The sequence below is a fragment of the Bactrocera dorsalis genome, chromosome 2 (assembly GCF_023373825.1).
Source record: "Bactrocera dorsalis isolate Fly_Bdor chromosome 2, ASM2337382v1, whole genome shotgun sequence".
NCBI lineage: Eukaryota > Metazoa > Arthropoda > Insecta > Diptera > Tephritidae > Bactrocera > Bactrocera dorsalis.
This window is the reverse complement of record NC_064304.1, coordinates 17,642,213-17,660,921: the sequence shown is the minus strand read 5'-3', so window position 1 is coordinate 17,660,921 and position 18,709 is coordinate 17,642,213. Positions and strand designations below refer to the sequence as shown.

General features: G+C 37.4%; 1 protein-coding gene across 6 annotated transcripts in view; it reads left to right on the top strand.

The window, feature by feature from the left end:
* The first annotated feature begins 636 nt into the window (after positions 1–636).
* Positions 637–18,709, top strand: part of LOC105225727 (papilin) — a 57,472-nt gene continuing 39,399 nt past the window's right edge. Inside the window, exon 1 of one of the 6 annotated variants that reach the window (XM_049449525.1) lies at positions 637–1,176. In XM_049449525.1, the coding sequence (XP_049305482.1) occupies positions 1,154–1,176 (23 nt within the window). In that variant the 5' untranslated portion in view covers positions 637–1,153. The remainder of the gene's footprint in view (positions 1,177–18,709) is intronic. The other 5 variants (XM_049449523.1, XM_049449524.1, XM_049449521.1 and 2 more) reach the window with 5 other exon arrangements.

Sequence of the window (18,709 nt, the reverse complement as noted above, 5' to 3'; positions counted from 1 at the left end):
AAACTGGCAGCTAGGCGACTTGAAAAACGGATAACAGCTTTGAAAGGAAAAAACAATCACAAATAACACAACCCATTTGCCTTTCATTCACATGTATGTATTTCCGAACTGTGGGCGCTGTGTGTTATCAATATCCGCTCAACGCTGACGCCCCGCTGCCAGCACCCGAATCCCGCTTAGCTTATATAGAACGCTGCTAACTGCTGTACGATTGCTTGTGTGTGTGTGTAGTTACGCGATCGCACAGCACTTCGCACTAGTGGGTGTTTGGGTGGACGAGGCATATGCCGGACAGCCGATTGTGTTCGGCACTAGAATAACATACAAAGCGGAAGCGCAGTCTCACACATATTAAATGTGCGCTGTATCCAAATGTATGGGAGGCTAGTATGTGTGCGTCACTTGCTCCAAATGTTGCCGTATACATTGTTGTGTGTGTGAGTGTCTGTATGCATGTAGATCGTCGTGGCTGGATTCTGACTGCAGATCGTTCTGCTGACGTTCACTTGGCGCTGGAAGTCAATTCATTTTTGCTTTCAGCGGAGATTGTGGCATGTTTTCGCTGTTATCGTTGTTGTTGTTGTTGCTGGTGTGCCTTGCGTTGTGCCATTGATCGTGCGCGCCGCTACACCGTCTACCCACTAACTGCGATCGTATGCGCCGTCATTGTGATCAGTTGCGTGTTGGCGTTCCTGTCCAACGGGTGTGCCTTCCTTTTTCGCTCGCGTTCGCGAACCGTTGTAAGCAGTGTCCTTGCGCCAAGCAGGACATTTGGGATTGGATTGTGTTGTGAAACTATTTGTGCCTAAATACCACTACATACATATGCATATATGTTGTATATATGTATAAATAAATAAGCTAATTTACTGTCACATACAAGCATACACTTAAGGATATATGTGGTGCTCAGCTACAAGGATAACGCTTGTTAAGAAGTGTGCATAAATATTGGATTAACAAAAACAAATATTGCAAGAAAATAAAACAAAAACATAAATTAAGTTATGTGTACCAAAAACCTTTACAAGTGCAATAATTAAAAATATTAAAATATTAATTTAAAATATAATTTTTTTTTCACTAAAAATTACCATAAAGGCAAGTTGGAAAAAAGTTTTGGAATCTCAGCACTTAAATAAGAGTCAACAAAATGGATTTGTCGAGGCGGTTGCGGTAAGAATAATATAAAAAATTATTAAAACAATTAAAAAAAAAAATTAGAAAAATAAATTATTTAAAAAAAAAATATTATAAAAAATATAAATTATTAAAAAGAAAAATATTATAAAAAATATAAATTATTAAGAAAAAATAAATAAAAAAATAATATTTAAAAAAAAATATTTAAAAAAATTATTAATAAAAATGAAAAAAATCAATTTTTGCCACTGGCTCCTGCTGTCAGGCTGCTCTTACGAACAATAATGAAAAATCAATTTTATTTAGTTTGTGATTAAAATGACTTGCGCTTGCTTGTGCGGATATAGACACCCACAAGAGCGATATACAAGTACATGCACCCTAGTATGTGTATGGCTGCCTCAAATGCGCCTGTTGTGCAACTGATTGGATCTCTTTGTGTGCTGTGCAAATTAATATGTCAATAAAGGATTTTAATTTAATTTCGAAATGTTTGCGAACGCACTTGGACATATACATACGTACATATATACTATGTATGTATTAACAGCTGTTGGGCTGTTTGGTTGATTGCGTTGATGGCTATAGATCACGTATACCCAATTATATGTATGTATATGTGTGGCCATGTAACTGTACAGCTGCTGAATAGCAAGGATATGTGCACACACATACAACCAAAGCTTTATTGGCATGCATTTGCAGCGTTTCGAAATATCGCACTTTCTCGACGTTTAAGCTGCTATTTGTGTAGTCGTGTGCTCGCATATGGCTGACATTGAGCCATTAAAATATTTGAATTACATCAATTTCTGCCATTTCCGTTACAACTCTCAATGACAATTGTATGCTTTACGCTTTCTCTATTTTTAATGCTTGGCCAACGGTTTAGCTGCGTCACTTGTGTGTTGTTATCCTTGTGGCACAGTTTGGATTGCACGCTGCTAAAGTTTATGAAGTGCTGAGCTTATCCATTATCGTCATATGCAACAACAGTTGCATAAATGTGATAAAGCACAAAGAATTCACATTTGACTTTGTCGTCTACATTACTCAATTCGATATTTCAACTACAATAACACTTTCACTTACTCGCCACATATCAATTTGCGTCCACTTTAGTTGCTCGAGGTCGCAGATAAATATTTGTTCGGCTATTTGGTGCTTTTAAAGCGATCATTTTGTCAATATTTGTGCTCAAACTTACTGCTAGTTGAATGTTGAGTATTTTTTATTGTATTTATTTGAAAAAAAAAAAATCAAAAAGGCTTAAAGTTATTAATGATGGAAGCTTGAAATGCAAATATACTTCATCGAGACAACTCTTTTGATGTAAAAAGTCATTATAAGTTGTTAAAAAATGAATAAAATAAAATTCGTTGCTTTATCAGGAATGTAGCAACTTTAGTTTTTTCGATTAATATTTATGCCTCCGTCGTGGCAAACTTAATATAACCTCTTCAGCGTATAATAATCATAGTTTGAAACTTTTTAGTCTTAGTTTTATAGAACGTTTCAGGAGAAGAAAACTTGCGAACTTTTTAAGTTCATGATGGTTTCTAATTTTTTTTTTACTTAAATAGTGTCTATCCATGAAAATTTTGAGAATTTTCACGCTCAATATACATTAAGCCTAATATTGTTCAATCTCAGAGCACCTTTCTTATACCAATGCTTCTACCATTTCAATAAATATATCGTTCAAAATCACCTCGTATTTTTTTACCCGAACTCTTTTCAGTAGTTCAAGAGCCCCACTGCATCCAAACGCTATTCATTTTTAATTTTTAAAAGCTGGAGCTGGAAAATCTCTAAAGGTAGTTTACTAATCTTCTTCATTTTTGTTTGGAGAGATCTTGGCGGTGGTTGCTACAATCTACAAAAATCAGAAATCTGCCAAGCGCCGATTTATTTTTCGATTTACTCAGAAATAAAATTTTTAATTTGTTTAGGTTTGGTTAATTTGGTAGGCCAATAAGCTACACATAGACCAGTTTAGCTCTTTGCGATACCAAGGATTTTCTGCAGTCTTCTCGTTCTACTAGCTTGCGGGTGTGTGTCACCACAAGACAGTTACCACTTGGTATTCTGATCATGTTCCTATAGTCTCTTCTATCGAGTGCCAATAGGAATTTTGTGTACTTTCGATCTATCTCGTTCCATAGGGTTTTTAATTTCGTCACCATGCTTCTGTTGAGTTCGTCGTATAGACAATGCATAGGTTTCCCAATGTTGATCACGCTTCGGAAGTTAGCCGTACACTATTCCTGGCAATCTCGTTTACTATTTTTTTAGTATTATTACCAGAAAAAGGTATTCGCTGACTTTCATTAAGATACCTCACAGATTGATTGATATTTTCCGTAAAATCAACGGTAGGCGGTGCCACGCGCATTGCTTCCTTTAAACCTCCTAAGTGTCATTTCAGCTGTTTTTTTTTATTTAGAACAAACAGTCTAATTTGTATTGACGTACTTCGTCAATTTGCTGAACGAATAAAAATATTTATTTTTAGCCTTAATGTGATATTCGTTTGAATATTTCCACTCCATAGATTATTTTGGAGGATACAAAACTGATGTTTCATCAAAAACTTCCAAAAATATGAAATATAATAACTATATACTTATGCATTTTAATAGAAATGAAGAAAGATTTTGCCTGGCAACAACGGTCCACAGAAGAAATCTGCCATTTAAGCATAGTGTAAATTAATATCTCAATTAACATAAATTTTGAGCTTTCTCAAGTTTTCCATTATGAAATAGAAAAGGGAGCGAGAGCACCATTATAAATATAAATTTTATACGTGCTTCTATGTTAAACCAAAAATACTTTGTGATCAAACAAAATATTAAGCGGTTTCTCATATCAAACTTCAAACGCACAACGCCACGATTTCGGAAATTCAATGCCGTTAATGCAAAACAATAACCAGAGCTAGCAACAGTTGCACATTTCTGTTGTTGCACGATGAGCTAATAGCATTTACGCATGCGATTGTTTTTCTTTTTCGACGTCAAATTGCACTGCAACAAATGATTACTGAAAGCTATTTTGATTCGCTAAATTTGCGAGGAGTTCATGCAGCGCTCACGGCCAGTCATTATAGCCAAATAAATACAATAAAATTATATTTATGTGGGTGCTATGTTAAGTGAACTTGTAAATAGTGTAATGAGTGCACCTGTATATGCACACGCACGCACACACACAAACATACGAGTATATAAATCGGTAGGTGAGTGTGAGCGAGTGTTGCGGATTGGTGTGTGGTTAGGAAAACGAAAGTCGATCAAGTGCACTGTGTTCGGCTGGAAAATTGATTTGTTTAGAATTAAATTGGTAGACACTTTGCCACATGTGTAAAGCCACAAGTGGAGCGGACGCATGTTTAGCTGGTTGCACGCTGTGGGGCAAACACCACACGCTGACTAAGTGTTTGTGTTAAGTACTTACTTACTTACAATGTAATGTGAGTGTTTACACATACATATGCATGTAAATACGTGTATTAGGGTGCTCTGTTTGAAATTCTTCTTTGAAATTTTTGGTCTTTGCAATACCAGATGGAGTTCAGTTATTAAGTCCATGAGGAGTAGCCATCCTTTAGGATATCAATCCTAGACGCGAATTTTTACAATCTCTGTGGCCTCACTATCGATCCAGTGTATCATACCGCGGCGATCCCAGATGCTTATAGCGTAGTCCGGCCAATGCGGGACAGGTGCAAAAGAGATGCTCCATTGTTCCCCTGGTGTTTTGCTCAAGACATTTCCTGCAGTCTTCTCCAGCTCAGCGGTTATTAAATCAGCATAGTTTTAGCTTTTGCTTAAAATCGTCAAGTCTGACCTTGAATCTTTAAAACCCCTACTTCTTTTAGTTTATTTGCTTTGATGCTTTGATAATTATGGCTTACTGAGCAAGTATTCTCAAAGCAATAACCTCAAAATGTATTCCATTAGAGCTATAAGAAATGTACCACTGTTTGAAAATGGGTTTGAAGTATTTTGTTTATAAAAGAATTACTTTCAAATTTTTCACCTTTTCCAGTTCTTAAAATAAAATCTGGTAACTAAAAAATCTGAGGTAGACTACCCTAGTAAATTTTCAGAATGTTCCATAAACAGATATGTGCTGGAAGGTGTGTGCCTTGAACCGGCATGTGTGTTAGTACTTCAACACACTTAAATACAATATTTGGAAATAACGTAATAAACATAAATAGTTTAGTGAAGATCGAACAATAAAATTATTTTCACTTTGGCATTGATGTGTTTGTTGTTGTTGCAGTCCATCCTGCTGAAAAAACAAATGTGTGAATTACTGAGGTGGTTTCAAATGGGTGCGTACGCGGTGAGCGCGGCCAGCGCAACTAATTCGAGTAATCAAATTCTTCGCCAGTAGTTGAGCTATTAAAGTAAATATTTATATTAACGGGAAAAGCGCACAGCTTAATCATAGAAACACATATGTAGAAGGTGGCGGCACTTGTAGCGCCGCGATACAAACAAGTTGGTGGAGATAAAAAGAAGCGTTGAGAATGTAGTGGAATTTTATGCTTCGATGTATGTTGTATATATAAAGTACATATACATATGTACATATATAACAAATACCTACAAGCACACGTGTGACAAAATTTACTTATAAAACAGACATACATAATCCGTCGCGCATGCGACATTCTGCCTTCGGTTTGTGTCTGTGAGAATCAAAGCAAATGAAAACTCTTTGATGTATTTCTTGGCAAAAACAGCAAGAACAAAGAAAAACCATGGAAATTTTGCGCCACTTGTGGTTTTCTAATTTCTCATAAACCAAGATGCGTCACTCACTCCGCGCTGAAATTTCTTTGCTGCTGAGTTATAGCCCCAAATAGCCTGCATATGATAGCAGTATACATACATACAAGTATATAATATATGTATGTGTGTGTGTTTGAGAATTTGAACAGTTGCAGTGGCAAAATTTCAAAGTTAGGCAGAAGCATTTGAGTTGAAACATAACACGATTGACGAGCGGCCTCCAACCTCCATCGCCAATCCGACAAGTGCCACAAATCCGCAGCTAATAAATTCTGAGATAAATACCACATTGCGATGCGCTGCATATGCCTGCGCGCAAAATGTGTGCAAATATGCATGCGTGTGGTCAGTCCGAAGCCCTGCTGCTGCTAATCAATCTTCGCGCAAATGCTGATTCGCCTCATTTAGAAAGTCAATCAGAGTGAAAAATGCTATTATTGTTTCTTTATTTCTCTGCCATCATAATACACTTGTTGATCGCGCATCTGTTCGCCATATTCTGTTTCACTGGTTTTTGAAAAGTCGAAAATGAGGTTAACAATTTCGATAGAATCAAGTTCTCGGGATGATGGGACCAGAACCATGCATTGCGGTAGGGTCCCACACCATAAAAAAGTTGGTAGAGTGAACGGCACTAGCAGCAGGCAACAGGAATGCGCCACGCTAAGTAACTATGAGAGGCCATAACCTAGCAGGGTTTAGATATCAACCTCCCCAAAGACAAATTCTGTCTCCTTGTCGCGTTCTATACTGGGCATTGCAGGCTTGTCCAATATGGGTATAGTCTCACATGGGACAGGAAACACCAAAGCACCTGATTCTAGATTGTCCAGCGATTTGTAGAAACAGGCTCAAAGTTCTAGGATCCATCTATGTACGTGGACAGGGATCACGTCACCTTCATCGCGCCCAGAAAGCTCTTGGATTTATTCAGAGTTCTGGACCGTTGTGATCATATGTGATACAGGAGACGATAGATCACAGTGCAAAGCTTCAAATATTCTAACTATCTATCTAGGTCGTCTGATATTGATATTTTTCTAGAGTCAAGTCATCTGGAGTCACTGAGGTCTAGAAAAGCTAATTTTATTTCTAGAGTTCTTTACTTACTTGACCTAGACGTGATGTTACGAAAGGGTTAGGATATTTAATATTCCATTTGATAGATTATCAGCCTACTTTTCTAGCTCTGGTATCGAGCTAATGACTGCAGTATCCAGACCTGCTGCCAAGTAATTGGCTTGTTTTTTGCAATGCAATGCAGCTGATTAACCCATTAGCGCCTTTACTCGGTCACCAGAGCCTCGTCAGCTAACAAAAGCAGTAGGTGACACGCCTAAAAGAGGTTGACAATTGTCTGGCTGAGGCTGTATATACCCTTTACCATCCATTAGGCCTCCAACTGATAAAATGGATATGGATTTTATTATTTCCAGCAACAAAAGTCGTTTTCTATTGATTAATGCACTTCCTACTTTTTCCAGTTATATTATTTTCACCCTTAGACTTCTGGTGTGAGTCATTGGCGTTTACAATTTTCTCAGTGAAAGGGTTTTTCTGTTCATTTTATGTACAAATATATGCCTATTTTTACCCTTCTTCGTAGCAAATTTTCGGATTATTGCTAAAGACGAATTTTTTGGTTTAACGCCTCTAAAAAAGTGAGATATTTGCAATCTACTCTCGCAGTATAGGCTTAGTGCTGTTTCATATTCTGCTTTCGTCTTTTATGTGTACTCTTCTACATTAAGTAACCTTGCAGCAATGCATGCTCTTTCAGGGTTGGTCCTAAAGCAAGTCAAAACGTTACCAGTACAGGTACTTGCTCAAATTATAAGAGTAACTGGCATATTTTGCATTAATGTCTCATTGGTAAAGAAATAAACTAATCGATAACTATAGGACCATGTTATTGTACTGATCACCTGATGTATTCTCCATATTTATCCTAGGAGATTCTTCACATACTTAATTTTAGATTTTCAGCTTTCTCAATCACAAAAAGCTTAAAGATTTTTTAAAGAAATTTTGAACCTTTTTGTTCCAACTATGTTCCAAAGTAGAGCCACTTTCGTCCGTATTTCCGTTTCCGCTTCCACCTTGAAGAACTTTAGCTGAAAAGCACAATTTGTCAAAAGTTTTTAAAACACCACTTTATTTTTAACCAGTTAATTACTAGTACTGTTCGAATAAGAGCCGCATTTACCGCCATAGGTTCGGATACTGTAGATATGCGTGAATATGCAAGCCAAGAGTATTTTTGGTAAAAGTCATAAAGTTCTAAATTTTCTGCGTATCTTACATGGGCTACGCATGCTTAAGCATATGACGACGTATTCATATATGTATGTATATACATATTTTTGGGTACGCTACACATGCTTTGCGGCAATGGACTCGAGCGGACATTGCCCAATGAGGCGACATAATAAATGCGTGAACACTGTCCACATTTACGGCATTAGCAGGAAATTCGTCATGACTCCAGGCACTGCTGGCTGCCGTTCGCTGGTGCTCCCTCGCTACATACATACAAGTGTCTGCTTGGTGTTGGTGGGTCTTTTCTCTGATGTCTGTGACTTTTTGGCCGCGTTTATGCCACTTGAAAACATCAACGCCACCAAAGCCACCGCCACCGACGTCGCCGCCGCCACAAGTAAAGCGACTTCAATGGCATTGGTAGGCGACCATTGGCGAATTTGATCATATATACATAGCTACATATTACGAGCAGTCATATGCGCTTCTTTCGCGCCGACCTCCTCAAAAGCTGGCGAGAATCCGTCAAAATGTTGTTTGTTTACATGTTGAATGTGTGTTGTCGTTGGCGGCTGTCGCAGTTTTGAACAAGGAAGCGGCTTGCTGTGTATAAATGTGGTCAACATATGTACATAGTTATGTATGTAAGTATGTATGTATGAGACTCAGTAAATCTGATTATGTGTCTGTTGCAAAATGCGTGCGACACGCGTCCAAGCAAAATACGCTTTCTTTCCCTTTTGCTGCCTGTTGTTTGTAGTCTGCCTGGGACAGTGATCATCCGACTTTTGGTTCCTACATAAACACATATGTAGTACTTACCAGGCACCTTTGCGGCCAGCGCCTTGAATGCATGCCACATTCGTCATAGTTTACATCATTTGCATGAAATGCACGTGCGAATTACGTCTGCAGCAGTGTTGGTGGATTTACTGCGTCAAGAACCGCAACAACTGTTGAATCGAATCGCATTCGGCTGTTTTTGCTTGGCTAGCCATTCTTCTTCTAGGCCATTTTCGCTGCCAGACACTTTGCGAATTTTGTAATATTCATGTGTGGCACATTAACTGCTTATGTCTTTTTGTTGCTATATTTAGTTGAAGTTAGTTTGGTATATTTAGCTGAGGTGAAATATGCTCATAAGTGCTCTACTCTGTCATTAACTTTGTGTTGTTGAATTTTAGAGTGCTTTTCTTGCTCTGCTGGCAGCTTTATAATTACTTGCCACTTCTCGTCTTACGACTTTCGTTTATTCTTCAACAGGTCATTTAGAGGCTTAGTAATGCTCTGATATGTTGTATATATTTATTTTTAAACCTCTTAAGAGTTTGTACATATATGAGAAAATGTCTATGATTTTGCTAAGTTTATGGAAAAGCCGGCTTGGCTTGGACAGAAGTCGGAATTTCAGCAAAAAACTTAATAATTTTTTTTTTGCAAAATTTTGAGTAAGAATGTTGTTGGTATTCCGAATGCTTCCTATAAGTATAGCTGAGAAGGAAAGAAATCTGGATGTTGCGAAACTTCTGCTCCTAATTGTGGTGAACGTCTCAAGGTTATCGGACCTAGAGTGAAACGCAAAAGAGGAAACTGCAAACATGTCACAACACTGCACTCCGGACTACGACAGGATGCCTCTTGATGTCTTCTTTTGAACACCTTGATAGTGACGCCCGTATTCTCCCAGATAAGGAGCATAACGAACTCCTTTTCAAGCAGTTTCCTACCTCAACTACGTCGACGACGTAAAACAATACACCGACTAGACTTCGGACCCAATTAACTTCCGACATGCATTGGCCGCCATTTACAGTGGAGGCATTAACACCTTCACCGACTCCCTCAGAGTCAAATCACCACCAATTGCACACGAAGAGCTCGAGTTGCCGCTAGAAACGAGAGTGACCCTTGCGCAGATTCGTTCTGAATACTGTAGCAGGTTAAACTCCTACTTATCCAGAACAAATACTGACATATGAAACATATGTATGTATGTCCAGCGTGCAATGAGCTCCCGCATGACACTAGCCACCTCTTTGCGTGCCCTGCTAACCCTACACATTTGACACCCTTCTTCCTTTGGTCTAACCCCGTGTAAACAACATGTTTCCTGCGCCTAACGTCGATGACAACTTATCTAATCCTTACCCTCTTAACGTGGATAATGTCCGATACAACAACAACAACAGGTTATCGAACAAATTATCTCAAAAATGTATTCTGAGGTTGGAGTTTTCTTGTGATGGTTAGGAACTAGTTTCATTATCAGCTTCTATGGAATCAGTGAAAGGTATTGAAACTGAAATAGAGCAGCCAAGGTACTAAGTTGATCCAGCTATACTATTGACTTCATAAAAAGCATTAGCACATCTGGATTTTTATACCTTGAACTTGGTATATTAAGCTTGTCACGAAGTTTTTAACGCGCAGAGGGAAGTGCTGGAGAACATATAAAGCATGTATCGTCACCTAAAATGTAAAATAACGTAACATCAGTTTCCATAAGTTTACAGGCGGAGGAGAACGATAAAATAGAAACCACGCATATAGAAATAAAATTTTTGTTTTGGTTACAAATTGGTTACATATTAAATAAATTGGTTATATATTGGTTATATTTGACAGCCAAAGCTGTTAAATCAAAATTAAGTCCTTGTTTGGTAACCTTTTTTACTTGACAAATTATCTTCACGAAATTTAGTTTTGTTACCGCCCCTTTGTCTAATCCAAATATTATGCCAAGCTTAGCCGAGCAACCCAACACTTCTCATCTTTATTATGCCCCAGACAATAATATTTTGAACATCTTCTTAAGTTTGCGAAATTCGCTATGAAATCATTTTAATTATTATGCGTAGCCATAATTTATGAGTCAGCTGACTGATAACTATTAATAATTTGACAAATTCGCAAATGGCAGTGGCGCGCGCTGGCGCACTTCTATCCACTTAAGTATGTATGGCATGTGAGCCTTATGCTTATTCAATACTGTGTGCGATAATTCCATTTTTACTATGCGTACAATTTCGTGGGAGAACAAAAAAAAAATGCTCACGCTTTTGTCTAGTTGTCATTTGTGTGTTCTTGGCGGCTGCACAGCATATTTGGTGGCTCATTTTCATTAGCTTTTGACAGGAATGTCTGATGTTTGATATAAAGCGGCGACTACAGGGTGTGACATTAAGTTTTTTCGGTATTTTTTTTATAAAAACTTGTTCTTTTAGCTGTTGAAGAGCAACATGTTTTCTTTTAGAAATGTTGGAGGTCCTACACATATATATATATAAATGATCAGCGTGATGAGCTGAGTTGTTTTAGCCCTTTCTGTCTGTTTGTATATACACAGATAGCTTCTAAGTTTTTGAGATATCGCTTTGAAATTTTATACACATCTTTTCATTTCACGAAGGTGCTGATTTGTCATAAGCGCTGATCGCCAGACCAATATATCATATAGCCGCCATACAAACTGACCGATCGAAATCAAGTCCTTGTATGGAAGACATTTTTTTCTACAAGATATCTTCATGAAATTTGGCACAAATTATTATCCAAGACAACGCTATATTCACTGAAGAAACTGTTCAGAACAGACCACTATAGCATAAAGCTACCATACAAACCTATCGATCAAAATCAAATTCTTGTTTGGGAACTTGGTGAAGCCTAGTTTAGCTTTAGTGCAACTGAAGCTAACGTCTTTTCTTGTTTAAATGTTATTCAAAATAGTTAAATAATTTCCTTATGGCACACCCTGTATTTGTGGTTTGCATAGGCAAATGGGCCTTAGTTATTTTTCGTGTTTGTTTTTGTTGCAGCGCTTTACTTACTATTGTTGTACGCTTATTTTTTTTTTTTTCACTTTTAAAATTTTTGTTGTGTTTATTGGTTTGTGCTTTGTTTTCAAATATGGAAAGGGTATTACTTATTTGGTGAGCAAACACTTGGCTTTCAGAAGTTGCGCGGATTTGTTTGGGCAAGCGTGTGTGTCTACGCTTAGTTATAGTAATGTTGGGTTGGTTGTGATGGCGCATGCCTCGCAGCTCATAAACACTCACACATAGTCAATTAATCATTGTATCGAGAGCGCCGAAAATTATGCGCCTAAATAATTAAATGAATTACGTGCGAGGAAAATCAATGAGGTTCACGAATTTCAACGAAATTCATATAGCAAAATAAAAAACAAAAAAAAAATAAAAATAAAAATTGTATGAAAAATCATTTCAATAAAAAAGCTAAAAAATCTTAGATAATATTTTGCTGTTTGATCTTTGAACTAATTTCAACTTTTTCGTCGGTTTTACACTTAACACAAAATTTCAATATCTTCATACTTATGTCTTCATATGTTTGATATTTATTTTTTGTTCTCTAATATGTGTGCACACGTGCGATTTTCACTACAACTTGCCCCCACTCGCTTTGTTTACATTATTAAAATCATTTGTTTATCATTGACTCTGTGCCACTTGACCGCTGAGATTCTCACTCAAATGTAAAATGCTTATGATTCAGTGGTTGGACTAATGCCTTGGCTGATTCTGAGAGTTTGCACTCGTGTACTTTATGAAAATGTTTTCAACACCGTGTACATCCCCACCTAGTTGATGACGTAATGGTGGACGAGGTCGAGAACTATGCATGAGTTATACTAAGTAATACTATAATTTACCGTAAACGTTGGAAAAGAAATTCTCAGAAGTATACAGGAGTCATGGACATTCCAAGCAACATACATACACACATAAATATTCAATTTGTAATTAGTAGGAAATAGGCTTACTGATTGATGGAAAACACCTTAGTGATACGTACATTAATGAGTCAATGCTCCATGAAAACTTGGAAAATCTTTATTTCTTGTAATTTATTAGCTTTGGAGAGATAGTAAATTAATTTTTAGTTTTTTTTCGTTAGAGAAATATTGAAAATTTATGGCATGACACATAATTGTAAGTATGTTCAAATACTATTAGTTCAGCCTGTGAATACTTTACCTTCAGGTTATAAATAATTTCATAATATATACTTTATAGAGATTTATTTTTTTCAACTCTTATGGTAAAGTGAATTGCTGAAGAGTATAGCGATAAAGTATATTTTGAAGGAAAAGCGGATAGTGATAAATAACACTATAGTTTATCTTAAACTTCTTCTTCTTTATTGGAGTAGACTCACGCAAGTTTATCTTAATCAGACATAATTTATAATAGCACTGGTCTTCAGTGGTTTTCCTGCCCTAGATACTAGTATAAGATCGATTTCAGATATTTTTATTTGTGCTCATAATTCATGAAACCGTCAATGTTTTTGTGAGATTTGCTCTCGTTTATTTTTAGACATTCATTTTTATTTTACATTAAAAAAATCAGAAAATATGAAACCCTATATTTTATTATCTCTTACTTGATAATCTCTGTTTAAGAACCAACAGTAATCTGTCATCACTTGATGATCCCATCAAGCGCAATACCTTCCTACCCTGAGTTTTGGAACATGGTGGAACCACTCTACTGATTTCTTACTATTATTTTCAAAGTTATACGAAATTTTATTCAAATGATTACGGAGATAGTCTAAGTTGATATTCATATTTGTTTCTAGAATCCAAAAGTTTGTCAGCATATTTCATACAATTTCTTTATTATTTCGTGCTTTTTAAATTTTCTTTTTAATTTACTTACTAAATTTTCTACAAATAACACTAAAACAATATCTTTCCACATCCAAAGCTTCGATAATTTTCATAGTAACTCTGGTGCAGTTTTTTCACCATCTCATTCTCGGCAGATCGTACCAATTTTTACGATTTTGGCGACATCATCGCTTTTGAGGTTAAGCCAATGACTTTTGAAATGAAAGTGAGATTTTCGTTGAGGAAAAGAGAAAATTTGGAGATTGTAAGTCAAGATATCTCACGGTTGATTTTGTTCAAAACCTTAAAGCTTGCCTCGTAATTTTTCTCAAATATTTGTTGAATAGCCTGAGGATTTGCATGCGCGAGAAAGGTGCACAACCTCAATTATGACTCTAAAAAAATTAGTCTATTTATAGGTGGACATATATGTATATGGACAGTCTGCTTGGTATAGTAGTTATGGGTGTGTACTACCTCTACCCAATTCTGCTTTCCTGGTGTCAAACTATTGAGCTTATTTCATGAAAAAGCTTTTCGTAAACTACAAATGAGATCTGCCACTGGTAGAGGTGACTAAAAATATTGAAAACATTTGTCGAGAAGAATAAGTCTATGAATCCATGTAAACCAAATATAGACGATATAAATAGTATTACTTATTATCGTGACTAAGACAAAGTGGTATTGAAAATATTACTAAATAATGGCATAAGTCTAATGAATTTCTATGATTAAGCTATTTCTCATAAACCCTGAAATCCCAACACAATTTATAAAAAAATGTTTGAAACATATATTATTTCTACTGGAACAAATAAGTATTTTATTCATCATGATTATTTGTAAAAGGTCTAGTACTATATGTTGTTAGAGTCATCAATATTTATTTTGTCGATTTCAAAGTAATCCCCACCAGATGTACCATACTTATGACAACGATTTTTGAAGTTCTCAAAACAATTTTCATAAGCCCTCATCTCTGCTATCGAATGAAAACGGGTTTCCATGACTGTTAACTTGTTTGCTTGTCAAAATCCTAAACCTATGACTCGTCGCCCTATGACTTCAGTTTTATCGGAATGAGAACGGTCCAGAACAAGGCATGTCTTCACCTCAACCGTCTTTGGAGACTTTGTACCACTCGTAGGCTTGTGTTTTTGATAAAACTTAATCACGGTATGCCCTGTCCAACATTCCACACCCGAAATTTGATTGCCTTGCATAATAATCTCCAAATTTCGTGAAGATACTTTGTCAAATAAAAAAGTTTGCCATACAAGGACTTGAGTTTCGTAGGGTATTCCGAAAAGGATCATCGATGTCGGCAAATGACCAGCTTCTGCGGGAGAAAAGGACGTGCAAAAGTTTCAAAGCGATATCTCAAAAACTGAAAGACTAGTGCGTGTATAAACGGACAGGCAGGCGGATATGGTAAAATGGATTCAGTTGTTCGCGCTGGTCATTATATGCATATTTGTACATACATACATATATACTTTATAGGGTCTACACCGTTTCCTTTCACACACATACAGTCCAGAACTGAGTAGAATAAAAAAAAATTGAACTTTTTGCGAATTTAATGAATTTTAATTATTCGCAGTATTCTGCATAGCTATTTTATCCAGCGTACAATTGGTTTAGGGCTACCATAGCCCCTTAATTCCACCTCTTTGCAGATCAGCCGCAATATGCCAGTAAATTAAGAGCTACATGCATGAGTACATATTATATCTACAAATTTCTATCAAAGAGTTCGCTGTGCTGCGTTTTACGCCAGTTGCTAATACAGCGGCTGCCATTAGGTCCATTCTAATTTCAAACATTTATCTTCGCTGTCGACATTTGTCACTTCGGTAATGATGCAACAAATTAAGCCGCGTCAACGCAACTCACTTGAAGACATGAACACACACACACACATACGTGGCGGTACACACGTTCAGCGAAGTTCACAAGTCGACAAGCGCGCTCTTTGTTGCAGTCCTGCAGCGACAGCCTTCACTGCAAAGCCGCAAAGTGTTGAGTGGAGTTCATTTAGCTGCGGATCAATTTCAATCGAGTCAATGTTTCAAGTTCAAACGTTACGCCTTGTGACTGGCAGACTAATGCCACGGTCGCTGGCACTTGCTGCCACCGGTTGTTGCTCGCCGTCACAAATACACATACACACACTTCTAAATATTTGCTGCAGACGACACTTACTGCTTGTATCACTGTTTCAAACGGCAGTTTGTGTGCTGAATCTGTTGTGCCGCAGCTTCACGCATGCTGCATGTGACGCATGTGTGGCAATGCCTGTGCTGAGGCTCGATCACAGCTCAGTGATTCTCTGTTGAGTGTTGCCTGTTCATTGAACTTAAGATTTTTCGTTTCGTTTTTGCGGATGCGGCAATCGGGGCAGACAGACAGACAGACACAGAGCAAGAACAGACAAATAGGCCGTCACACAAATGAACCGATAAATGTGAGAAACGGTTAGCCGCCGCACATTTGTTGCCCTTCTCAGAGCCACACACACACATTTGGCATTCATTTGCGTCTGTGTGTGCGTGCACTCCCACAAGACGGCTCATATTTGCTTATGAGCCATTAAATGAAGATGTATGATGTATGTAAGATATGCTTGTGCGCATATGTGTGTGTGTAATCGCCTGGCACCGCTTGAATAATTTCACTGTTAGTTCCATATCAAACAGGAATTTTCGTTAATTAACTTCTGCTGCTGTGCGGATGACTTGTCGCCGCGATGCTATGATATTTTGCTGCCACACAGCAGCATCAATCGCTTTTCACTCACCGACTTGATACTTGTGTGAATGTTTGTGTGTCGCGTCGTCACACTTTGTGCAAAGCATTTGAGGCATAACGTGGTTCATTGATCAATTTGCCTTCAGCGCAGCAAAGCATAGTCGTGTGAGGAGGACCTTTTAAGGGGATCGCTAAAAATGAGCTGTAAATTATTCATTAGGCGCGGGTTCCCAGGCTCGTACACATACATACATATGTATATATAAAATCATATAAAATTATACACATGTCTCTAAAATGTATTCTGCGTTTTCTAGTGGCGTGTGGCAGCTTCTTCTTCATTCATATACCTTCGCCTGCTTCTAACGCTCCCATTATATTGTTGCTATAAATTCCACCTGATTTCACTTTAAATTATCTAGAAGCCTTACCAGTACGCACAGCATACGCTTACAATCGATTCCCATGCCCAACACTGTGATGTGGTGATGAAATACATCGTTCCGCATTCACTTCCGCTCACACCCTCGCTTATGACTGCTAACCTGATGCATGCCACATTGCATACACACATACTTGTACATAAATATATGCGAAATGCGGTTGGAATTTGTAACCACTAGCTTACACACGTTTTAAAGTGTGTGTGGCTGTGTGCGTGTTTGCTTAGAAATGCTGCTTACAACGTGTATGGTAAATTTTGTCTGCGGCATGCAACATGAATTTCGCATATCGGCAAAACATAAAACAAATGTTATTCGCTTAATTAAATCGATAACGTGATGTTAGAATTTATTTTGCTTTGATTAGTTCTCGCACGCCATCTACCCTGGGCTAGCGGTTTAGTCGCACGCTTGGCCTGACGGGTGTTTTTAGTATACACATGGCAAATGTTAAGTTTCGAATTACTTCTATGAGTTTTGAATTTTTGAAAATTTTGAGTTTGAAAATTATCTAAATATGTTTTACTTAAGTTTTATAGACCAAGTTTAGAGCCTGATGGATTCCAAATATTTTGTGGCGGACATTTATAGAGAATGTGGTAAACCGTTTAGTTATCAGTTTCGAACCGTTTCCTTGTCCCCTTATAACTTGCAGCTGTGGCAAATATTCTGGCGCATGCTCTTCAAAAGTCTAGTCCCCCAGCTGTAAGTCTTTGATCCTTCCCAGCAGGCATTGTATTGATTTCGCTTCCGATTCATCTAAAGAGGCTCGTAGCTTTGCCAACTTGTCCACTTTTTCGGTGTCAAAAGTATTCCTGTGACCGGAAAGCCAAATAATGGACAAGTCGAGCGAAGAAGGGTTTAACTTCGCTTTGTTAAGTAAGCTGGACTTTATTTTTGGCAACGACAAGGCTAGCAGTGCTGCTTGGTTATCTGTGTCAAAGATCGCTGTATCCTTCTGTAACAGTAGATCTTCACTGGTCTTTTCTATGCCTAGTACTTCTGCTGTAAAGTTTGCTAGCTGAGTTTGGTAGACGGAAAGATCGAAAGATAAGACCCTGGGAGAATACCGCCGTTCCTACTCCATAGTCCAATTTGGATCAATCGATAAAGATATACCGAACCTCTGTTCCATTCATGTTATATGGGAATCCTCACCCGAAGGTGAGTAGTCAAATCTAATCTTGTTGGTTTATGATGGCGCTATGTCCATAATCTTTCTTGCTTCAACCACATAATTCTTATTCTTATAGCAGAACTTGTTGCTACTTTCCGAGTAAAGAGATCTATGAGCAGTTTATATAAAAGTATGGCATAGTGAGCCCGTCTATCGGATATGACTTAAAAAACTCGGAAACTCCTGCACACGCTGCTTGAGGTAATGAAAATATCTAGAACTTTTGAATAGAATATTGAGGAGGAAACCTTATTTCGACAATCCAAAGCCCTAAGCCTCAATCAATAATTCTCAATACAAAATATCAGATTTTTTTGAAAAGTCCAGCTTTATTGAAAATTAAGTTACGCCATCTGTTGGCAAATAGCAAGTTTAATAGTTAATATTAAGAAATAATGAGAGACAAAAAGTTATTCCATCGAAATTGAATAATTCAGCTTGGAACTCAGTCAATAGACGTCACGCCAACAGTTGCAATGTACCATGC